Genomic DNA, 21,238 nt, shown 5'->3' with positions numbered 1-21,238 from the left:
CCAACACACTCACATTTATAACCAATCACAGGACTTGTGGTGTTCACTTCTCTATCAAAAGTTCGGTGCACCTCGAACTTTGACCCAGCCGGAAGTTATTTGGTATAGTACTACCTAAAGAATTATGGGCACATAAATATCCTAAAGAAAGGCATTTACACACCCTAGAGAGGGGCACATAAATCCCCTACCTACCACATATATCATGCAATGTCTACAAAATCAAGAATTTAAATAACTCTAAAATGTGATCAGTTGTCATAGCATCACTACTCATAGATTCTGAACCCCACCCTTAGCAAAAGGCCTGATCTGCCCCTGGAGTGAAACTGCTTCACTACTGACATGAGATTATTCCGTTCTCTAGGCAAGTCTTCGGATCTTTGTCCCTTGGCAATATTTGATAGGATAATGTCATAAAAACCCCACTGCAACTCATTACGCCATACCAAAGTAGGACCAGTGTTCACAAACCCCACTCAACTCATTACGCCATACCACAGTAGGACCAGTGTTCACAAACCCCACTCAACTCATTACGCCATACCAAAGTAGGACCAGTGTTCACAAACCCCACTCAACTCATTACGCCATACCAAAGTAGGACCAGTGTTCACAAACCCCACTCAACTCATTACGCCATACCAAAGTAGGACCAGTGTTCACAAACCCCACTGCAACTCATTACGCCATACCAAAGTAGGACCAGTGTTCACAAACCCCACTCAACTCATTACGCCATACCACAGTAGGACCAGTGTTCACAAACCCCACTCAACTCATTACGCCATACCACAGTAGGACCAGTGTTCACAAACCCCACTCAACTCATTACGCCATACCACAGTAGGACCAGTGTTCACAAACCCCACTCAACTCATTACGCCATACCACAGTAGGACCAGTGTTCACAAACCCCACTCAACTCATTACGCCATAGTTTCAGCTCAATTGGACCAACGGTTTCCGAGTTATGGCCTTTTTCCTTTTTTTAATTTTGTCAAAAAAGGGCGTGGCCGCCCTTTTTTAAATTGCCATAACTTAGCAACCAATGGTCCAATTTTGACAAATGAGACATCATTGGAAAGGGAATCCAAATCTGGCATTATTCCTGATATTTGGGTTACTTTTGGGCTGATGACCGTTTGACCTATATTTTGACCTTGTGGGACACGTGACCTTGAGATGACCTTTGATTAAAATTATAGCCCAACATGTTATCTACAACATATAAAAAAATTGGAGGTGGAAAATGTTTCATGAGTCAGCAATTTCAAATTGAAATATGTTTATCTGTTGTTCTATGCTCTCTGTGTATAGACTGCACATGTATTTAAGCACTATTAAATGTACATGCATCAACATTGTAAATGTCATGAATGTTCTAACAATATAGTCCAGCATCCAACAGATTTAAGATTAATTTTTTGAAATATTGCCTAATTATCAAAAACATCTTGTGCCAACATCTCATATTGTTTAGAACAGGCTAAACTATATTACCATGGGGACTACACTGAAAGGAAGTTATAGCCCCTTGAATGGACTTTGGACCCCATGTGGAGGAAACTGCAGCCCCCCAACCCCAATTCAGAGCATGCTGCATGAATATCTAAAATCGAAGAAATTTAAGTTTATCCATTAGATCTCGGATTTCCCTCCATTTCCAAGATCCATTAAGATGTAAGTATCAGAAAATCTCAAGTAGCTAACCAACAAACAAAAGAACTAATTGATCCTTATTACTTATATACATGTATGTAATTAGTATTGATAATTATTTTAAAGATTAATTACTATCTGTGGTCTGTAGGCCTACTGGCACACTTATGTGTGTACATTTACATCCTTATTGATGAAGTGAAGAATGTTTGTACTTTAAAATTTTACCAAGTCATTATGGTAAGATTGCTAAATAATTTGTTTATTCACCATAGGTACTGCATCACAATTTGACACTTATTTTCTACGGTTTCAAGCAGGTTTCTACGGTACCGTAAGCAGCAGAGAATCCAACTGAAAAAAGTTACTTATAGCATTTAGTGATAGGCCTACAATGTAGTACATGTATATATAATGAAGGATAAAACAATTTTTTTTAATGGATAAAGAATTTAAAAAAATGGAATTGTCACAATTCAGCAATAATCATATATATGGAACTTTTTTAAAATGCCAAACAAATGCTATTTCATTGTACATAGTTAAATAGATGGCAGGGGCGGTACGTAGCCCTGTGGTAAAGCACTCACTTGGTGCGCTGACAAGTCTGGGAATGATCCCTGTCAGTAGGCTATTTTTTGCTCCATCCAGTGCACTACAATTGGTATATCAAAGGCCATGGTATGTGCTATTCTGTCACTGGGATGGTGCATATAAAAGATCAATTGCTACTAATTGAAAAACGTAATGGGTTTCCTCTCTAAGACTATTATGTCAAAATTACAAAATGTTTGATGTCCAATAGCCAATGATTAATAAATCAATGAGCTCTAGTTAAACAAAACCCTGCAGTACCATCGTTTTGTCCCATTATCAGTCTACAATGCAGGTTTTCAAACTGAGTTTACAATCCAATCCACCCGAATTGGTACAAATTCAAGATACTAGCAATTTCGATGATATTAATGACGATTCACAAATTCCACTAGAAATAAAGGTGCAAAACTTTGTCTGCAGCCTCTATGATGGTATTCCTTGGATTGGTTTGGTGGATGAAGTTTCAGAGGACTATAACGTCAAGTTCATGCACCCTCATGGACCTTCAAGGCAGTTCCACTGGCCGTCAAAAGCAGACAAGTTTGGGTTCCAAAAAGGGATATACTTTGTGTTATAAACACCCCATCCTTGACATCATCTTCATCCAGGAATTATAGTATCTGCCAAAATTATCTCGTCAGAATTTCCAAAGTCTGTTCAACATGGATAGTTAAAGACTAGAAAGCTTGTGACTTCAATCAAGTAGTCAGACTCCTCAAATAAACAGAAATACAATAATATATAAAATTAACAAAAGATGAAGAAAACTACCAGTAGTGATTTATGGATTCTATTTTCCTTAATCAATTGGTTGCCTAGTTGCCACACTATATTGTATCATTAACATTCATGACATTTACAGTGTTGACGCATATACATTTAATAGTGAAATGCATGCAGTCTATACAGAGAGCATAGAACAACAGAAGATATTTCAATCTGAAATTGCTGACTAATGAAACATTTTCCACCTCCAATTTTTTTATATGTTGTAGATAACATTTTGGGCTGTAATTTTAATCAAAGGTCATCTCAAAGTCACGTGTCCCACAAGATCAATTTCAAGGTCAAAATATAGGTCAAAAGGTCATCAGCCCAAAAGTAACCCAAGTGTCGGGAATAATGCCAGATTTGGATTCCTTGTAATTCCCCCTTTCCAAATGATACCTCATTTGTCAAAATTGGACCATTGGTTGCTGAGTTATGGCAATTTTTTGACAAAATTTAAAAAAAAGAAAAGGCCATAACTTGGAAACTGTTGGTCCGATTAAACTGAAACTTGGAATTTCAGGTTTTTTTGCCAAAATAACCATATATACCAAATTTCATTGCAGTTAAGGACCACACAGGTATTGAGAGAGAAACCCGCTGTCGCCACTTCATGGGCTACTCTTTTCGATTAGCAGCAAGGAGTCTTTTATATGCACCATCCCATAGACAGGGTAGCACATACTACAGCATTTGATATACCAGTCATGGTGCACTAGCTGGAACGAGAAATAGCCCAATGGGCCCACCAACGAGGATCGATCCCAAACCAACCACGCATCGAGTGAGCGCTTTACCACTGGGCTACGTCCCGCCCCCCCCCCCCATGAGAAATGATTTCATAGTATATCAAACACATGTTGTTATGAGAAATGATTTCACAGTATATCAAACACATGTTGTTATGATAAATGATTTCACAGTATATCAAACACATGTTGTCATGAGAAATGATTTCACAGTATATCAAACACATGTTGTCATGAGAAATGATTTCACAGTATAACAAACACATGTTATCATGAGAAATGATTTCACAGTATAGCAAACACATGTTATCATGAGAAATGATTTCACAGTATAGCGAACACGTTATCATGAGAAATGATTTCACAGTATAGCGAACACATGTTGTCACGGGGATTCTATAATTCCCGTAACTGAATAAAACACGATTATCCAAATATCTCTCCTAACTGTATCTCTATTAGATCTCTCTGTAACAGGCAGTTCAAAACCGCTTTGGCTCGTCTAGGTATGATCAGAGATACGATCTTATCTAAAGTATATATTATTATAGCACGTTTAGTTCACTAGAAAACACAACAAAAACACAATACACTTTGGAATCTGTATTAATCTACGCTGACAAATGTACAGCCGTAGTAGTTAATTAATAACAACAATAATAACAACCCAGAACTGATCACTTAATTAGTTAATCTCTAGGTGTCTAGTTACACAATATGCGAATCACTTCACCGTGACACAACACCCACACGTGTGATAATTGAGAAACGCTTCCAGGAGAAGTTAATTAATAAAGGAATTACCACTCTATTCCTAACTGGTTAATTTTTAATTAACCCTTACTAATCGTTGAGTAACGTGTGATAATTTAGAAACGCTTCCAGGAGAACTTAATTAATAAAGGAATTACAGCTCTATTCCTAACGGGTTAATTTTTAATTAACCCTTACTACTCGTTCAATAACCTTGTAACAGAATTAATACTGGTACCTATCACAATAAAGACAATAACCTACAGTTTACCTAGGTCTTCTAGGATGACTGGCTAAGCTTTATATTACCAAATACTTGTATAATGTTAGAACAAAAAGTCTACGATTTACTTCGTCAGATGACCGAAGACACTGTCTAAAGAATATTGGTATAATACAGTATTAAAATATTTAAGGTCACATCAGTCACATCAAGGTTATACAACAGAGCAGAAATAAAATATTTACCAAAGTCCAAACGGACAACGTTCACGAGAGGCCTTTCTTTTTGGTTCCTCTCATAACTCTAAAACTCTAGCTATTTATTATAAATCGAAATATCGCCTAGGGGTACATCGCGGCACCGAATCTTATCATCTGATATTTCCACCGCGACCAAGCGGTATTTTTTTCCTCAGATCGTCAGACTTAATGTCGCCAGTTCGCTAAAGATTCCATGGTCGCGCGGAGGTATTACGTAACTACTGGCCACATGGCCTCCGCACCTGGCTGGGTGTGTATTAGACGACCGCCGCGCAAAAGTATTACGTAACAAGTTGCCCACCTGGCTAAGTGCAATGAAACTGCACACGGCCCTCTAACATAATTAATATCGCCACAGGCGAAAACAAAATTAAGAGCATGTACCGTCACACGTTATCATGAGAAATTATTTCACAGTATAGCGAACACATGTTATCATGAGAAATTATTTGACAGTATATCGAACACGTTACCATGGGAAATGAATTCACAGTCTATCGAACACGTTATTATGAGAAAGGATTTCACAGTATATCAAACATATTACTGTGAGAAAAGTGTACCCTCGATTTATTGCCCCCCAATTTAACGCCAACCTCGCATACCGCCAACTTTCTTTAAAGTAGGCCTACTGTTTTCATTCATGTTTATTTCCCTCGATATAACGCCACCCTCGGTATCCGCTATCCGCCAACGACGTTTTTGAACCGAACTCCATTTAGCCATTATAATTCCCTCGATTTTGCCGCCAATGGTCTGGTCACAAAGTTGATTATAGTGACATAATTACTAGCGATCTGTTGATTGGGGAAATCCTAACACCGTTGTACACTGGCAGTACACATTGAATCTGTTTTTGTTTATTGTGTAGCAATTGACGGATGTAAGTGCTAGAATTGTTTAGGCAGGCGCGGTGTTTGTGTCCAATCAACACTCGGTATAGAAAGAACAGCCACTATAGTGATCACGTGACAGAGGGGTGCATTAGATTCATTATTTCAATCGCGGATTGTTCTGTCGGGTCTTTGAAGTGCTGGCAGCAACGACTCAAGTTTAATTAATAAACAAACTTTAGGTAAGTGTTATTATGCTCAAGCATATTTCGACCATGGCCTCATGTTAAGTTGCTATTTAGCTGTGGCATAAATGCGACGACACCAGTAACGCATTTTATTACAGCAGAATGAATTTAAAGAGAAAACGTATCGTATTAGACGCAGTTAAAAAAAGAGAAGTTGTTCAGTACTCGAAGATAAATTCAACTAAAAGTCAACAAGATATAGCCAATCACTTTTCAGTGTTGTGGGCCTATCCTGTAAAATGAAGGACAGTTGGCGATATTCTACTTCAAAAGGAAAAGTGGGAAAATAAAAATGTCGAACCGGCCCGAAAAAAACTGAAATTGGCAAAATGCCACATTTGGAAGAAGCATTATTCTTATGGTTCAGCAAGGTCCCTATTACAGATGAAATTCTGAGAGTTAAAGCCAGGTCCTTTGGTGATGAACTAAACATTTCCGACTTCGCGTATTATAAAAAAAATAAGTTTGGTAGTAAAGCCAAGGCACCCTCACTATACCGCCAACTCGATATAACGCCAAAATTATTTTGGAACATTGGTTGGCGTTAAATCGAGGTTATACTGTATATCAAACACATATTATTATGAGAAAGGATTTCACAGTATATCAAACACATGTTATTATGAGAAAGGAATTCACCATATATCGAACACATGTTATTATTAGAAATGATTTCACAGTATATCAAACACATGTTATTATGAGAAATGATTTCACAGTATATCAAACACATTATTATGAGAAAGGATTTCACCGTATATCAAACACTGGTTATTATGAGAAATGATTTCACAGTATATCAAACACATTATTATGAGAAAGGATTTCACCGTATATCAAACACTGGTTATTATGAGAAATGATTTCACAGTATATCAAACACATTATTATGAGAAAGGATTTCACCGTATATCAAACACTGGTTATTATGAGAAATGATTTCACAAAATATCAAACACATTATTATGAGAAAGGATTTCACCGTATATCAAACACTGGTTATTATGAGAAATGATTTCACAAAATATCAAACACATTATTATGAGAAAGGATTTCACCGTATATCAAACATGTTATTATGAGAAAGGATTTCACAGTATGTCAAACACATGTTATTATGAGAAAGGATTTCACAGTATATCAAACACATGTTATTATGAGAAAGGATTTCACAGTATATCAAACACATGTTATTATGAGAAAGGATTTCACAGTATATGAAACATGTTATTATGAGAAAAGATTTCACAGTACCGGTATATCAAACACATTATCATAAGAAAGATTTCACAGTACATCAAACACATGTTATTATGAGAAATGATTTCACAGTACATCAAACACTCGTTATTATGAGAAATGATTTCACAGTACGTCAAACACGTATTATTATGAGAAAGATTTCAAAGTATATCAAACACATGTTATTATGAGAAAGGATTTCTCCGTATATCAAACACAAGTTATTATGAGAAATGATTTCACAGTATATCAAACACATGTTACCATGAGAAATGATTTCACAGTATATCAAACGCATGTTATTATGAGAAAGGATTTCACAGTATATCAAACACATGTTATTATGAGAAAGGATTTTACCATATATCAAACACATGTTATTATGAGAAATGATTTCACAGTATATCAAACACATGTTACCATGAGAGATGATTTCACAGTATATCAAACACATGTTGTTATGAGAAAGATTTCACGTATATCAAACACATGTTATTATGAGAAAGGATTTCACAGTATATCAAACACATGTTATTATGAGAAATGATTTCACAGTATATCAAACACATGTTATTATGAGAAATGATTTCACAGTATATCAAACACATGTTATTATGAGAAAGTGCATTGTTTATTGTTTCAGTTCCACTTTATTTCTGTGCTTATTTCTAATTAAAGTTCAAACACACTGTCCTGAGCACAAACCTCAGCTATGTGAGGCACCATGACTTGTATATCAAAGGCTGTGGTATGTGCTGTTCTGTCTGTGGGAAAATGCATATAAAAGATTACTTGCTGCTACGGGAAAATGGTAGCGGGTTCCCACTAAGACTACATGTTGAAAATTACGCAATGTTTGACATCCAACAGCCAATGATTAATAAATCAGTGTGCTTTAGTGGTGGTCTAGTGGTGTTGTTATAATACATGTATGTTTATAACATGTAAAGTTTTAAAACAATTGTTGGTATCTCCAATAAAAATAAGGTATGTGTATAAATGTCACTACTTGAGATTGGGTGCAAAAATGTGGAATTTATATGCACTCTCTCCCCCCCCCCCCTCCCCCCCCCTTCCGGTTTACAGTAACACTATGTTTGTTTAGAGATCAAATGTGCTGAGGTGTCACTGAGCAAGTATTCCTCTGCCTTCTAAAATCAAATGTGCTCATCGCATACTTATTGTACAAACCTAATAATTTAATACGGCATGTGTATGTGCTAGAATATACCTGGCTGCTTAGGAATACTACTCCTGATTAAAGAATAAATATCTTGTGTAAGTTTTGTCCTAAATGTTTGTAGATGCCGTATTATAATCGGTTCTCTTTCAGTTTGTTTATGCAAATTTTCTACTAGTACCTTTTTAATCCTTTATTTATTTTACAAATATGTGTTGTATATAAAGTGGACATGTTTTTCTGTTTGCAGGGAGCGGTACGGCAATGAAAATGTTGTCATGTCTGACATTGTGAGAGCACCGAAACACATTCTCGAGCAAGGTACTGCTTTTCTTTGTGTGATGATTACAGACGACACCTTACAGAATCATTGTAGAAAGTGTTTTCTAAAATTAATACATAAAAATAGGCAGCACTTTTAATTATTTGAAACATGCTATCCTTTATTTTTTCTTGTATTAATTTCATTGTGTAGACCTTAGCGCGAAAAAATTGAGGATGCGATTAATGGCTTCCCTAATTTATATTATGGGGAGAAATTTAAGATATTACCATACTGATCATACAATAGAAGTTCACACATTGAGTGGAGCTAAAAATGACTCACCTAGAACTATAGTCTCTCAGGTGAGGATGAGGCGCATGAGTGATAGCTCACCGTAGACGACAAAGTCTATTGTCTTAAACATGAAAAATCAGCAGCAAATTATTGTAAACTATGAGATCAACTGACTGATATTATTAATGTTTTAATTTGTATCAGATTATTGTAAACTATGAGATCAACTGGCTGATATTAATGTTTTAATTTGTATCAGATTATTGTAAACTATGAGATCAACTGACTGATATTATTAATGTTTTAATTTTATCAGATTATTTTAAACTATGAGATCAACTGACTGATATTATTAATGTTTTAATTTGTGTGAGATTATTGTAAACTATGAGATCAACTGGCTGATATTAATGTTTTAATTTGTGTGAGATTATTGTAAACTATGAGATCAACTGACTGATATTATTAATGTTTTAATTTGTGTGAGATTATTGTAAACTACGAGACCAACTGGCTGATATTATTAATGTTTTAATTTGTATGAGATTATTGTAAACTACGAGATCAACTGACTGATATTATTAATGTTTTAATTTGTGTGAGATTATTGTAAACTACGAGACCAACTGGCTGATATTATTAATGTTTTAATTTGTGTGAGATTATTGTAAACTATGAGATCAACTGGCTGATATTAATGTTTTAATTTGTGTGAGATTATTGTAAACTATGAGATCAACTGACTGATATTATTAATGTTTTAATTTGTGTGAGATTATTGTAAACTACGAGACCAACTGGCTGATATTATTAATGTTTTAATTTGTATGAGATTATTGTAAACTACGAGATCAACTGACTGATATTAATGTTTTAATTTATGTGAAATTATTGTAAACTACGAGATCAACTGATTGATAAAATTAATGTTTTAATTTGTGTGAGATTATTGTAAACTATGAGATCAACTGACTGATATTATTAATGTTTTAATTTGTATCAGATTATTGTAAACTATGAGATCAACTGGCTGATATTATTAATGTTTTAATTTGTGCGAGATTATTGTAAACTATGAGATCAACTGGCTGATATTATTAATGTTTTAATTTATATCAGATTATTGTAAACTATGAGATCAACTGGCTGATATTATCAATGTTTTAATTTGTATCAGATTATTGTAAACTATGAGATCAACTGACTGATATAGTTAATGTTTTAATTGCAGGTCCGTTTCTGTTTGCGGATGTTTTGAACTTGAAAGGTCTGCGCGAGATCATCGTAAACTACGAGATCGACTGGCTGATCCACTTCAGTGCGCTGCTGAGCGCAGTGGGTGAGCAGAATGTGCCACTGGCGATGAAGGTGAACATCGAAGGCCTGCACAACGTGCTCGAGGTGGCCAAGCAGTACAGACTGAAGCTGTTCGTACCCAGCACCATAGGTGAGGCAGCCACATCGCATCAGGGTGGTCGGCAGTGTGTTCTCATATCTTTATAGACACTTGACTTTCTAGGGCATGGGAGTCGACTTCCTCGTGTATTGAGATCAGATGTACCTGAAAAGGTTTATTGAAATTTGAGTAACTAAATATTAGGATGATTAGAAATACTCTGAATATACAGACAATAATATTCTAAACAAGACACAGCATTATAACAATATAATAATATAACAATATAATAATATAACAAAGTAGTAATAATATAACAATTTAATAATATAATAATATAATATAACAGTATAATAATTTAACAGCATAATAAAATATTATAACAATTTAATAATATAATAGAAAAATAATATAACAGCATAATAGTATAACAATATAATAATATACTCGAGTATCCCAATCACCTCTGTATGCCATAAAAAAGTCAGGTCAAGTGATAGGGCTTTACGTGCACATTCAGAGCAAGCTGTTGTAGTGCACGCCTATCTTGGGCACAAGAGCCGGCCTTGGCCGGCTCCTCTGTCCAGGACAGGAAAGGTGGGTGGGTGGTGGGTGGTAATGGTGCTATGGAATTTCAAATGGAGCAAGAATTATGCCAAAAGAGAAAAGGTGCGCAAGTTTGATTGAGGAATTTGGGCGCAACTTTGAACAGTCGGTCAAAAAGAAAGTTCCGGAGCTAATATAGGTTTTGACATTAGTGAATTGAGAGTAGCTCATTAATTAGACCTCTATGATGCTGTGGTATCTCCCTAGGTTGCTTCTGGTCGTACATGACAACCCAGGGGAGACCCGTCCAATTGTGTAAACACCGGTAGGCAAGGTGCTGTCGTTCAGGGTTTTTTCCAAATCTTGTTGTTGTTGCAGTTAATGACGTCCTCCTCTTCAGTGTCACCAAGTACCAAGTAGACCACCAGCAGCAAGTATTTGGGGGTGGGATAGGGTAGGCTGGTATTCTTTTGTCCAGCGCCTTATTATAGTACGTGCTGGGCCATTAAATGGGAGCGCGTGCATTGTTATCATAAAAAGGGTTAACCTGATCTTTATATTCAGAAGTGATTATTAAAAAAACAAAAAGACATCAGTTATTAAAGGGAGATAACTCTTCTGAGGTCTGGCTGTGAGAATACAGTACAAACTCATCAACTTCAGTGTCATAGTTTGAGCAACACTGTCAACTGCAGTTCTGATTGGTAGTAACATGACGTTGTTTATTTGTGCATATACTATTACATATTGCTAGTAAATTAATATACTTTAGTGTATAATTTTAATACAGGGTACAGTAGAGTACCAGTATGGAGTACAAAAAAAATGTTTTAATGGAAGTGCAGAAATTAGGAGTAGTGATAAAAATATTCTTTAAATGCTGTATGATAAACCACTTTGCAGATAGATTAAATATAAGGTGTCACCCTTTTTATAGATGTACTTCCTGGGTGTGACTGAAGATATGATGCCTATGTCACTTGTTAACTTTATCGGCAGTGGGAATTGATTTCATTTAGTGGAACCTACATGATCAGTATGAATTTGGTGATTTTCTAGGTGCGTTTGGGCCTGAGTCCCCGCGAAACCCGACCCCCGACATCACGATTCAGCGACCGAGAACGATCTATGGAGTATCCAAGGTCCATGGAGAGTTGATGGGGGAGGTGAGTCATGTGTTACCAACACCCATTCACTGATTACAGGCGGTCTGTACATGTTCAGTCTCCACAGAGAGTTGATGGGGGAGGTGAGTCATGTGTTACCAACACCCATTTACTGATTACAGGTGGTCTGTACATGTTTAGTCTCCACAGAGAGTTCATGGGGGAGGTGAGTCATGTGTTACCAACACCCATTTACTGATTACAGGTGGTCTGTACATGTTTAGTCTCCACAGAGAGTTGATGGGGGAGGTGAGTTATGTGTTACCAACACCCATTCACTGATTACAGGTGGTCTGTACATGTTCTGTCTCCACAGAGAGTTGATGGGGGAGGTGAGTCATGTGTTACCAACACCCATTCACTGATTACAGGCGGTCTGTACATGTTCAGTCTCCACGGAGAGTTGATGGGGGAGGTGAGTCATGTGTTACCAACACCCATTCACTGATTACAGGCGGTCTGTACATGTTCAGTCTCCATGGAGAGTTGATGGGGTGGGGGGTGGGGTGAGTCATGTGTTACCAACACCCATTCACTGATTACAGGCGGTCTGTACATGTTCAGACTCCACGGAGAGTTGATGTGGGAGGTGAGTCATGTGTTACCAACACCCATTCACTGATTACAGGCGGTCTGTATATGTTCAGACTCCACGGAGAGTTGATGTGGGAGGTGAGTCATGTGTTACCAACACCCATTCACTGATTACAGGCGGTCTGTACATGTTCAGTCTCCATGGAGAGTTGATGGGGGAGGTGAGTCATGTGTTACCAACACCCATTCACTGATTACAGGCGGTCTGTACATGTTCAGTCTCCACGGAGAGTTGATGGGGTGGGGGGTGGGGTGAGTCATGTGTTACCAACACCCATTCACTGATTACAGGCGGTCTGTACATGTTCAGTCTCCATGGAGAGTTGATGGGGTGGGGGGTGGGGTGAGTCATGTGTTACCAACACCCATTCACTGATTACAGGCGGTCTGTACATGTTCAGTCTCCACGGAGAGTTGATGTCGGAGGTGAGTCATGTGTTACCAACACCCATTCACTGATTACAGGCGGTCTGTACATGTCCAGTCACCACGGAGAGTTGATGGGGGAGGTGAGTCATGTGTTACCAACACCCATTCACTGATTACAGGCAGTCTGTACATGTTCAGTCTCCATGGAGAGTTGATGGGGGAGGTGAGTCATGTGTTACCAACACCCATTCACTGATTACAGGCGGTCTGTACATGTTCAGTCTCCATGGAGAGTTGATGGGGGAGGTGAGTCATGTGTTACCAACACCCATTCACTGATTACAGGCAGTCTGTACATGTTCAGTCTCCATGGAGAGTTGATGGGGGAGGTGAGTCATGTGTTACCAACACCCATTCACTGATTACAGGCGGTCTGTACGTGTCCAGGCTATGTGAGTAATATGTTTTTAGACAATCCAGTATTCACTCTAATGTTCTTAAGGGGTGGGACGTAGCCCAGTGGTAAAGCGTTCGCTTGATGCGTGGTCAGTCTAGGATCGATCCCTGTCGGTGGACACTTTAGGTTAGTTCTCGCTCCAGCCAGTGCTCCACAACTGGTGTAACAAAGGCCGTGGTATGTACTATCCTTTTTGTGGGATGGTGCATATAAAAGATCCATTGCTGCTGATCGAAAAGAGTAGCCCATGAAGTGGTAACAGTGGGTTTCCTCTCTCAATATCTGTGTGGTCCTGAACCATATGTCTGATGTCATATAACCGTAAATAAAATGTGTTCAGTGCGTCGTTAAAAACCCCCATTTCCTTCCTTCTAATGTTCTTAAAAGCCACCCAAGGTACATTTTTAATTGACATTACGGCAAAAGAAAAAAAGATTCAATGGCACTTTCCATTTATTCTGTATCTTTTCTTTTCTTTCTCTTTCTTTTGTTTGTTTGATCTTCATTTTTTTTTCATTTTGATGTGTCCTTTCTGTTACAATATATTTTATTGTTTTAACAATTTCTATTTTAGGATATTGGTATAAAACACTTAATATGATTGTGGTATTATGAAATGTGACAATATTATTATTTTTACTGCATCACTGAAGTTATTTTCTGTTTACTGCAGTACTACTTCCACAAGTATGGCCTGGATTTCCGCAGTCTGAGATTCCCCGGCGTTATATCGCCCGACGCGCATCCAGGTGGCGGCACAACAGGTGAGAAGAACTTCGATGGTGCATTTATTTCTAAAACAGGAACACGAAACATACGTTTCTTATACATCACAAGGCAATATCCAACTTTGTCAGGATACCAGTATAAAGACATCTGATTGGTTGGCTTATGATGACCGACATGTCAAATCCAAACCATCCAATGAAATGATCAGCTGCCAATCTGTGCTGATCTCATTTATATTAATAAGCGAAAGCACTGTAAATGACATTTTATTATATTAAACCTTGTACATGTAAGACTCCATCATATGTGGTCATGTGCAATAGAAAAAGTACCTCTACAGTTGTGAACATTTCAGCCTGGAACGGGGCTTGCTGAGTCCCAGGGTCAAATTTTCACCACTTCAGGTTGTACTTTTCCTGTCCCATATGACCACATATGAGAGAATAATTTTCTCTCATCCATCTGGCAAATAAACTATTGTTATACATGGACAGACAAAGATGGCTGAATAAGTAACTTTTTTATTTCACCATTTTATCGTAAATAAACTACATTATCATATTTGCTGTGTTTGTTATAAAGATAGCTTTTATGATGAAAGTTTTAATAACAAAATATTGATCTAAAACTGTTCTTATGACCTCAAATCACCAACTCACAAAAAATTAATATGACATCATGTGTTACCATGCAATCACATGATAGCCCATGAAAGCTATCTTTCATAGTTTCTTTCATGGGATGGCTCTGTCCTCCATACCTAAGGATGAGAGAAAACTGGTGTCTAACAGCAGGTCATGTAGTATCCTCTGTATTAAATATCAACTTGCAGGATTTATGTCTTGGTACTGTGATGATTTGTACAATGAAATATCACATTAAAGGATTGATCATCTGTATAACACTGACTCACTTTCCCATTTACAGATTATGCTGTGGAGATATTCCACGATGCCCTCACTACGGGGCATCACCGGTGTTTCCTGGCCCCGGACACGCGGCTGCCGATGATGTACATCACAGACACGCTGCAGGCGACGATGGACTTCCTGGAGGTGCCGAGCGAGGAGCTGTCGATGCGCACGTACAACGTGACAGCGATGAGCTTCACCCCGGAGGAGCTCGCGGAGGAGGTGCGCAAATACGTGCCACAGCTCGAGGTGACATACGTGCCCGACCAGAGGCAGGCCATAGGTTAGTACTAATAAATACGTGGCCGACCAGGGGCAGGCCATAGGTTAGTACTAACAAATACGTCCCAAAGCTCGAGGTGGTGTACGTGCCCGACCAGAGGCAGGCCATAGGTTAGTACTAATAAATATGTCCCACAGCTCGAGGTGACATACGTGCCCGACCAGAGGCAGGCCATAGGTTAGTACTAATAAATACGTGGCCGACCAGGGGCAGGCCATAGGTTAGTACTAACAAATACGTCCCAAAGCTCGAGGTGGTGTACGTGCCCGACCAGAGGCAGGCCATAGGTTAGTACTAATAAATATGTCCCACAGCTCGAGGTGACATACGTGCCCGACCAGAGGCAGGCCATAGGTTAGTACTAATAAATACGTGCCCGATCAGAGGCAGGCCATAGGTTAGTACTAATAAATATGTGCCCGACCAGAGGCAGGCCATAGGTTAGTACTAATAAATACGTGCCCGATCAGAGGCAGGCCATAGGTTAGTACTAATAAATATGTCCCACAGCTCGAGGTGACATACGTGCCCGATCAGAGGCAGGCCATAGATTAGTACTAATAAATACGTGACACAGCTCGAGGTGACGTACGTGCCCGATCAGAGGCAGGCTATAGATTAGTACTAATAAATGCGTGACCGATCAGAGGCAGGCCATAGGTTAGTACTAATAAATGCGTGACCGATCAGAGGCAGGCCATAGGTTAGTACTAATAAATGCGTGACCGATCAGAGGCAGGCCATAGGTTAGTACTAATAAATACGTGCCCGACCAGAGGCAGGCCATAGGTTAGTACTAATAAATATGTGCCCGACCAGAGGCAGGCCATAGGTTAGTACTAATAAATACGTGCCCGACCAGAGGCAGGCCATAGGTTAGTACTGTAATGAATTTCGCACTGAAGTATGAAACGAAATCATGCCACTTGAAATTTTACCCGGGTCCAGCTACCCCTAAATGTCTAAGTACTAGTATCAGACAGACTACATAACAATGGAACAGATTATATATTTATTCAAGGGGGTCAACACAGAAAACAGTCCTCAACATTTCGCAATACGAAGACAGTTGACATTTAAATTTTAATAGTTATTTACAAATAAATCTAAGTTCCCTTTTAATTAACACCTCCCCATCACAACAACGTTCACCAGTACTAAATGAGATTGAGATATCCGCTAGCTCTTCTCAAAACACGGAAAAACAACTCCCTATTATAGTCTAACGGCACCCTTTTCGTTAGCTCCGTTTTGCTAATTCGGAAAGCGTTTCTTCAACAAGTCAAACCCCGAATCCTACTTCCTATTATAGTCTAACGGCACCCTTTTCATTAGCTCCGTTTTGCTAATTCGGAAAGCAGATTCCTTGACACGCTGCCCTAGACGGATAAACTCTCAACCCACTCAAAATGTGCTAGCGTCATTGTTGGGAAAGGAATTTCCTTTAGCCAAATACAACCATTTAGTTAATTAATCTCTTCCCCACCCATAATAATATTTAAATACGTTCTAATGATTTGGAAGCAAGCACAAATTCAATATAAAAAACATCCTACAAAACAAAACACGACTTACTTGTTTGAAACCCAAAAACCAAGTAAAGGATAATGCATCGGCCCGATCTGCACAGACTTTCATAACCTTAGACTCGATTGGCCAGATAATAACGAAGCCCGTAACCTACCGACAACCCCCAAGTAATTTTCCACCACAATATAAATTAGACTGGTCTCATACCATACTTTATAACATGCACAATGTAACGTTCCTGACATTCCCTTATTAGTAAGGTTAATATTAGAGATTAATATAATTAATAAGAAGAATAATAATAAGAAGAACCAAATAAAAAAACATAACCAAGGAAATATGAAATGATAGATCGACAGAAAACCAGGAACGCTACAGTACTAATAAATACGTTACCGATCAGAGTCAGGCCATAGGTTAGTACTAATAAATATGTGCCCGACCAGAGGCAGGCCATAGGTTAGTACTAATAAATACGTGCCCGATCAGAGGCAGGCCATAGGTTAGTACTAATAAATATGTGCCCGATCTGAGGCAGGCCATAGGTTAGTACTAATAAATATATGCCCGATCAGAGGCAGGCCATAGGTTAGTACTAATAAATACGTCCCACAGCTCGAGGTGACGTACATGCCCGATCAGAGGCAGGCCATAGGTTAGTACTAATGAATATGTCCCACAGCTCGAGGTGACGTACGTGCCCTATCAGAGGCAGGCCATAGGTTAGTATTAATAAATATGTGCCAGAGCTCGAGGTGACGTACATGCCCGATCAGAGGCAGGCCATAGGTTAGTACTAATAAATACGTCCCACAGCTCGAGGTGACGTACATGCCCGATCAGAGGCAGGCCATAGGTTAGTACTAATGAATATGTCCCACAGCTCGAGGTGACGTACGTGCCCTATCAGAGGCAGGCCATAGGTTAGTATTAATAAATATGTGCCAGAGCTCGAGGTGACGTACATGCCCGATCAGAGGCAGGCCATAGGTTAGTACTAATAAATATGTCCCACAGCTCGAGGTGACGTATGTGGCCGACCAGAGGCAGGCCATAGATTAATACTAATAAATAAAATAACTGGTTACTGTCTGAAGACATTGCATGTATCCTGCTCAGGTCGAATATCAAATGCCAGTATCTTAAGACAGAAATGGGTTATTATCTCTAACTAGTTACTTGAAGGTGGAGGGAGGGATAATTGATATATGTGTCCGAGTTGAGTATGTACAGGTTATGTGATTGCAGGTGGATATGAGAATTGAGAATTGAGCTAGAGGCTGTTAAAATATTAGGTCAGTGCATGCTTGAGATAATTGATGAAGCAATTCACTGTTATACAAACGTAATTCACATAATCAAACAATTGGCTCTGTATGTATAAATCACATCAGCCGACTTCTGGTTACCTAGCATCTTGAAACATTGTCCCATGGATGGAGCCTCATTAATTATTGTAAGCACTGTGGAAATCTTTTTAAAATGAAGGTTTTTTCTTTATTTCATCAAAAGAGGAATGTATTAAGTAAGATAATATTTTGTTGATAATTTAGTATCATAGAGTTAAATTGTTGCGTTGTTTTTCACCAGCTGATTCCTGGCCGCAGGTTCTTGACGACGAGATGGCTCGCCGCGAGTGGGGCTGGAAACACCAGTACGACCTGGAAGGAATGTGCAGGATCATGTTTGAACGCCTCATCCCCAAACTGAAGGAAAATGAAAAACAGCAAAGTGCACGCAAAGAATGTTAAGAGTTATCTCCCATAGGCCAGTAAAGTATGGCAACCACCACTTTGTATAATTATTGGAGCTGTGAATATCAGAAAGACTTTTAGCAGTGGAAACAAAAACTTTTATTCCCTGGTCATAATATAATAATTCAGACCTGCCTACCCATACACGTTTTGTGGGTTTTATACGCAGTTTTAATCCTTGGTACACCAGTATGCAGATTCAATCTAAATTGCATAATCCAATAAATAAATGTTTTAAAAAAGCAACAAACCATTATGTTTAAAAAGGAAGTGAAAAACAAAGTAGAAATTGTGTAAAAGAAAGAAAAGATGCAAGAGAACAGTAATATCCTCAAGAGATTCCCGGAATACAAGCATGATCTTTAGAAAACCCATTCCCGGAATACAAGCATTACGTTTAGAAAACCGAGTTCAGAATACAAGCATTATCTTTAGAAAACCCATTCTCAGAATACAAGCATTATCTTTAGAAAACCCATTTCACTTGTACCACAAAACTGATTTTAGTATTGACCACTCGCATGTTTTCTATATATTCAATTTATGTGAAAATTTTATTGTCAGAATCAGAAATGATTATTTTCTATGTTTATATTGACAAATACATTATTTTGCTCACTGAAATTCCCAAATGGGAACATTTTGGTAGGCAGGTCTGATATTATGATGTATATACCATATTTAATGGCATAATGTAATGTAGATCTGAGAAAGCTTGACATAATATTTGCACTTTTTAATCAGGCATCAAAATAAGTCCAGAATGGTTGTACAGGTTACTAGGGAGGTTACCACCTGTCAAGAAAGTCAAGAACAATATTTCATTCTCCACAAAGCAGCCATCACCTAAATGTTGATAGTTTTGTGTCATTCAAATATAATAAAAATATACAAGTATTGTTTAAATGAGAACAGGTACATGAATGAAGAACAAAATATCAGTTTGTCTGTGAAGAGAGTTAATAGCAGTAATAATTGAAATATCAGTATGTTGTAATGTATAGGCTACTAGTATTTTGTGGTAACGTGTACGTGGGCCAGCTGATACTTATTGCGATGCCTGTGTTACGAAGGTGACATGGCATGGTGAAAAGGCAGCAGTGTTTGAATCTCAAGCCTCTATTGGCTGGTTTACAAAATAGTCTCTTTTATCATAGTCTTTCACACAAACTGGGATATTTTTGTGAATAATAACCATTTTGAAATGTTTTATTTATGCCAAAATATATTTTACATTGAATATCAAAATAAATTAATAACTTATGTGATGAATAATAATACTGTATACAATTCTTATTTGTTAATAAAATAAATGTCATATTATTAAGATAAATTATAAAGTATACAATTACCGACAATAATATTACTGTGTATATAAAATTAATACACAGCAAAACCTAGCTAAACAGCCACCTGTCTAAGATTTAACGAGGCCACTGAGTGGTTGATGGGTCTGAGAGGCTGAAGTCACTTCAGTTTTATCTAACATAGTGCAGATTAGCCCGTGTAAAACTGTAGATTAGCTACTTTAAATATTGTTAAGTGACAACACAGAAAGGCCTTCACTGTAAATGTGGGGGTTTTCACGACAGAGATTTTCTAATTTCTGATCAAAGCTACTTTTCATGGAAATACTCCTGTCATATACATATCCATTGGGTGAAGACATTTAAAAAAAAAAAGGGAAGGACATATAAATGATATTAGTGTAATTCATAATTAGACTGAAAACATGTTTCTAATTTCTAATTAGTAAATTTCACTATTTATGTAAATTATAAAAAATTCACAAGCTAAAATATACCTCTTTATTTTTTCTGCTTTCTTTGTTACTTATTAGTCATGCCGAGATTGATGTAAAAAGTGTGTGTTGTACAAACTAATTCGTGTAAATTCACCCGAATAACATTCCAAATCTGTCCTTACGAGCACTTGTCTTTTACACATTGGCGTCGATGATAGCTGTATAGCACTTTTATATAGGAGGAGAGTTACAGGACTCCACCTTAGCGGTAGCCCGGGCTATTTTGGCTACCTATTTGTTGCTTGGGCTACCAGTAGTCTAAACCCAGTAGACTGCTGGGCTACTACATTTATTTTGCACATCCAGTTACTTTGCAATTAACAAGACGCTTAACCCCCACCTAAAATACAATGTTTAAATAAAAGTAAATAATTTAGCTTTTTTTCTCTCTTTTTTTAAATTTATAAAAATTATGGGGCTACCAGTTTTTACTGAGGGCTGCCAGATTTTATAACCTGAAAAAAGTTAAGGTCCTGGAGTTATATTAATCATTGAACGCAGAGTGAGCAATGAGTTTAAAAAACCATGATTACAAGTGTGAAGAAAATCTATGATTAATCCTATGATCTCAGTGACGATGGCGTGATTATATCGGACCTTCCAAACCTAGCGTCTGATAATTGTC

General features: G+C 37.8%; 1 protein-coding gene across 2 annotated transcripts in view; it reads left to right on the top strand.

Annotated features, from left to right (window-relative positions):
• LOC121373878 (L-threonine 3-dehydrogenase, mitochondrial-like) overlaps positions 1–21,238 on the top strand; it is a 47,854-nt gene extending 26,616 nt beyond the window's left edge. For both annotated transcript variants that reach the window (XM_041500665.1, XM_041500664.1), the window contains exons 4-9: positions 8,766–8,836; positions 10,306–10,521; positions 12,076–12,182; positions 14,276–14,366; positions 15,259–15,525; positions 18,646–21,238. In XM_041500665.1, coding sequence (XP_041356599.1) covers positions 8,766–8,836; positions 10,306–10,521; positions 12,076–12,182; positions 14,276–14,366; positions 15,259–15,525; positions 18,646–18,806 — 913 coding nt within the window. In that variant the 3' untranslated portion in view covers positions 18,807–21,238. The remainder of the gene's footprint in view (positions 1–8,765; positions 8,837–10,305; positions 10,522–12,075; positions 12,183–14,275; positions 14,367–15,258; positions 15,526–18,645) is intronic.

Source organism: Gigantopelta aegis, chromosome 6, assembly GCF_016097555.1.
Source record: "Gigantopelta aegis isolate Gae_Host chromosome 6, Gae_host_genome, whole genome shotgun sequence".
Lineage (NCBI taxonomy): Eukaryota > Metazoa > Mollusca > Gastropoda > Neomphalida > Peltospiridae > Gigantopelta > Gigantopelta aegis.
Note: the sequence above shows the minus strand (reverse complement) of the source record. Positions and strands in the feature narration are given on the sequence as shown.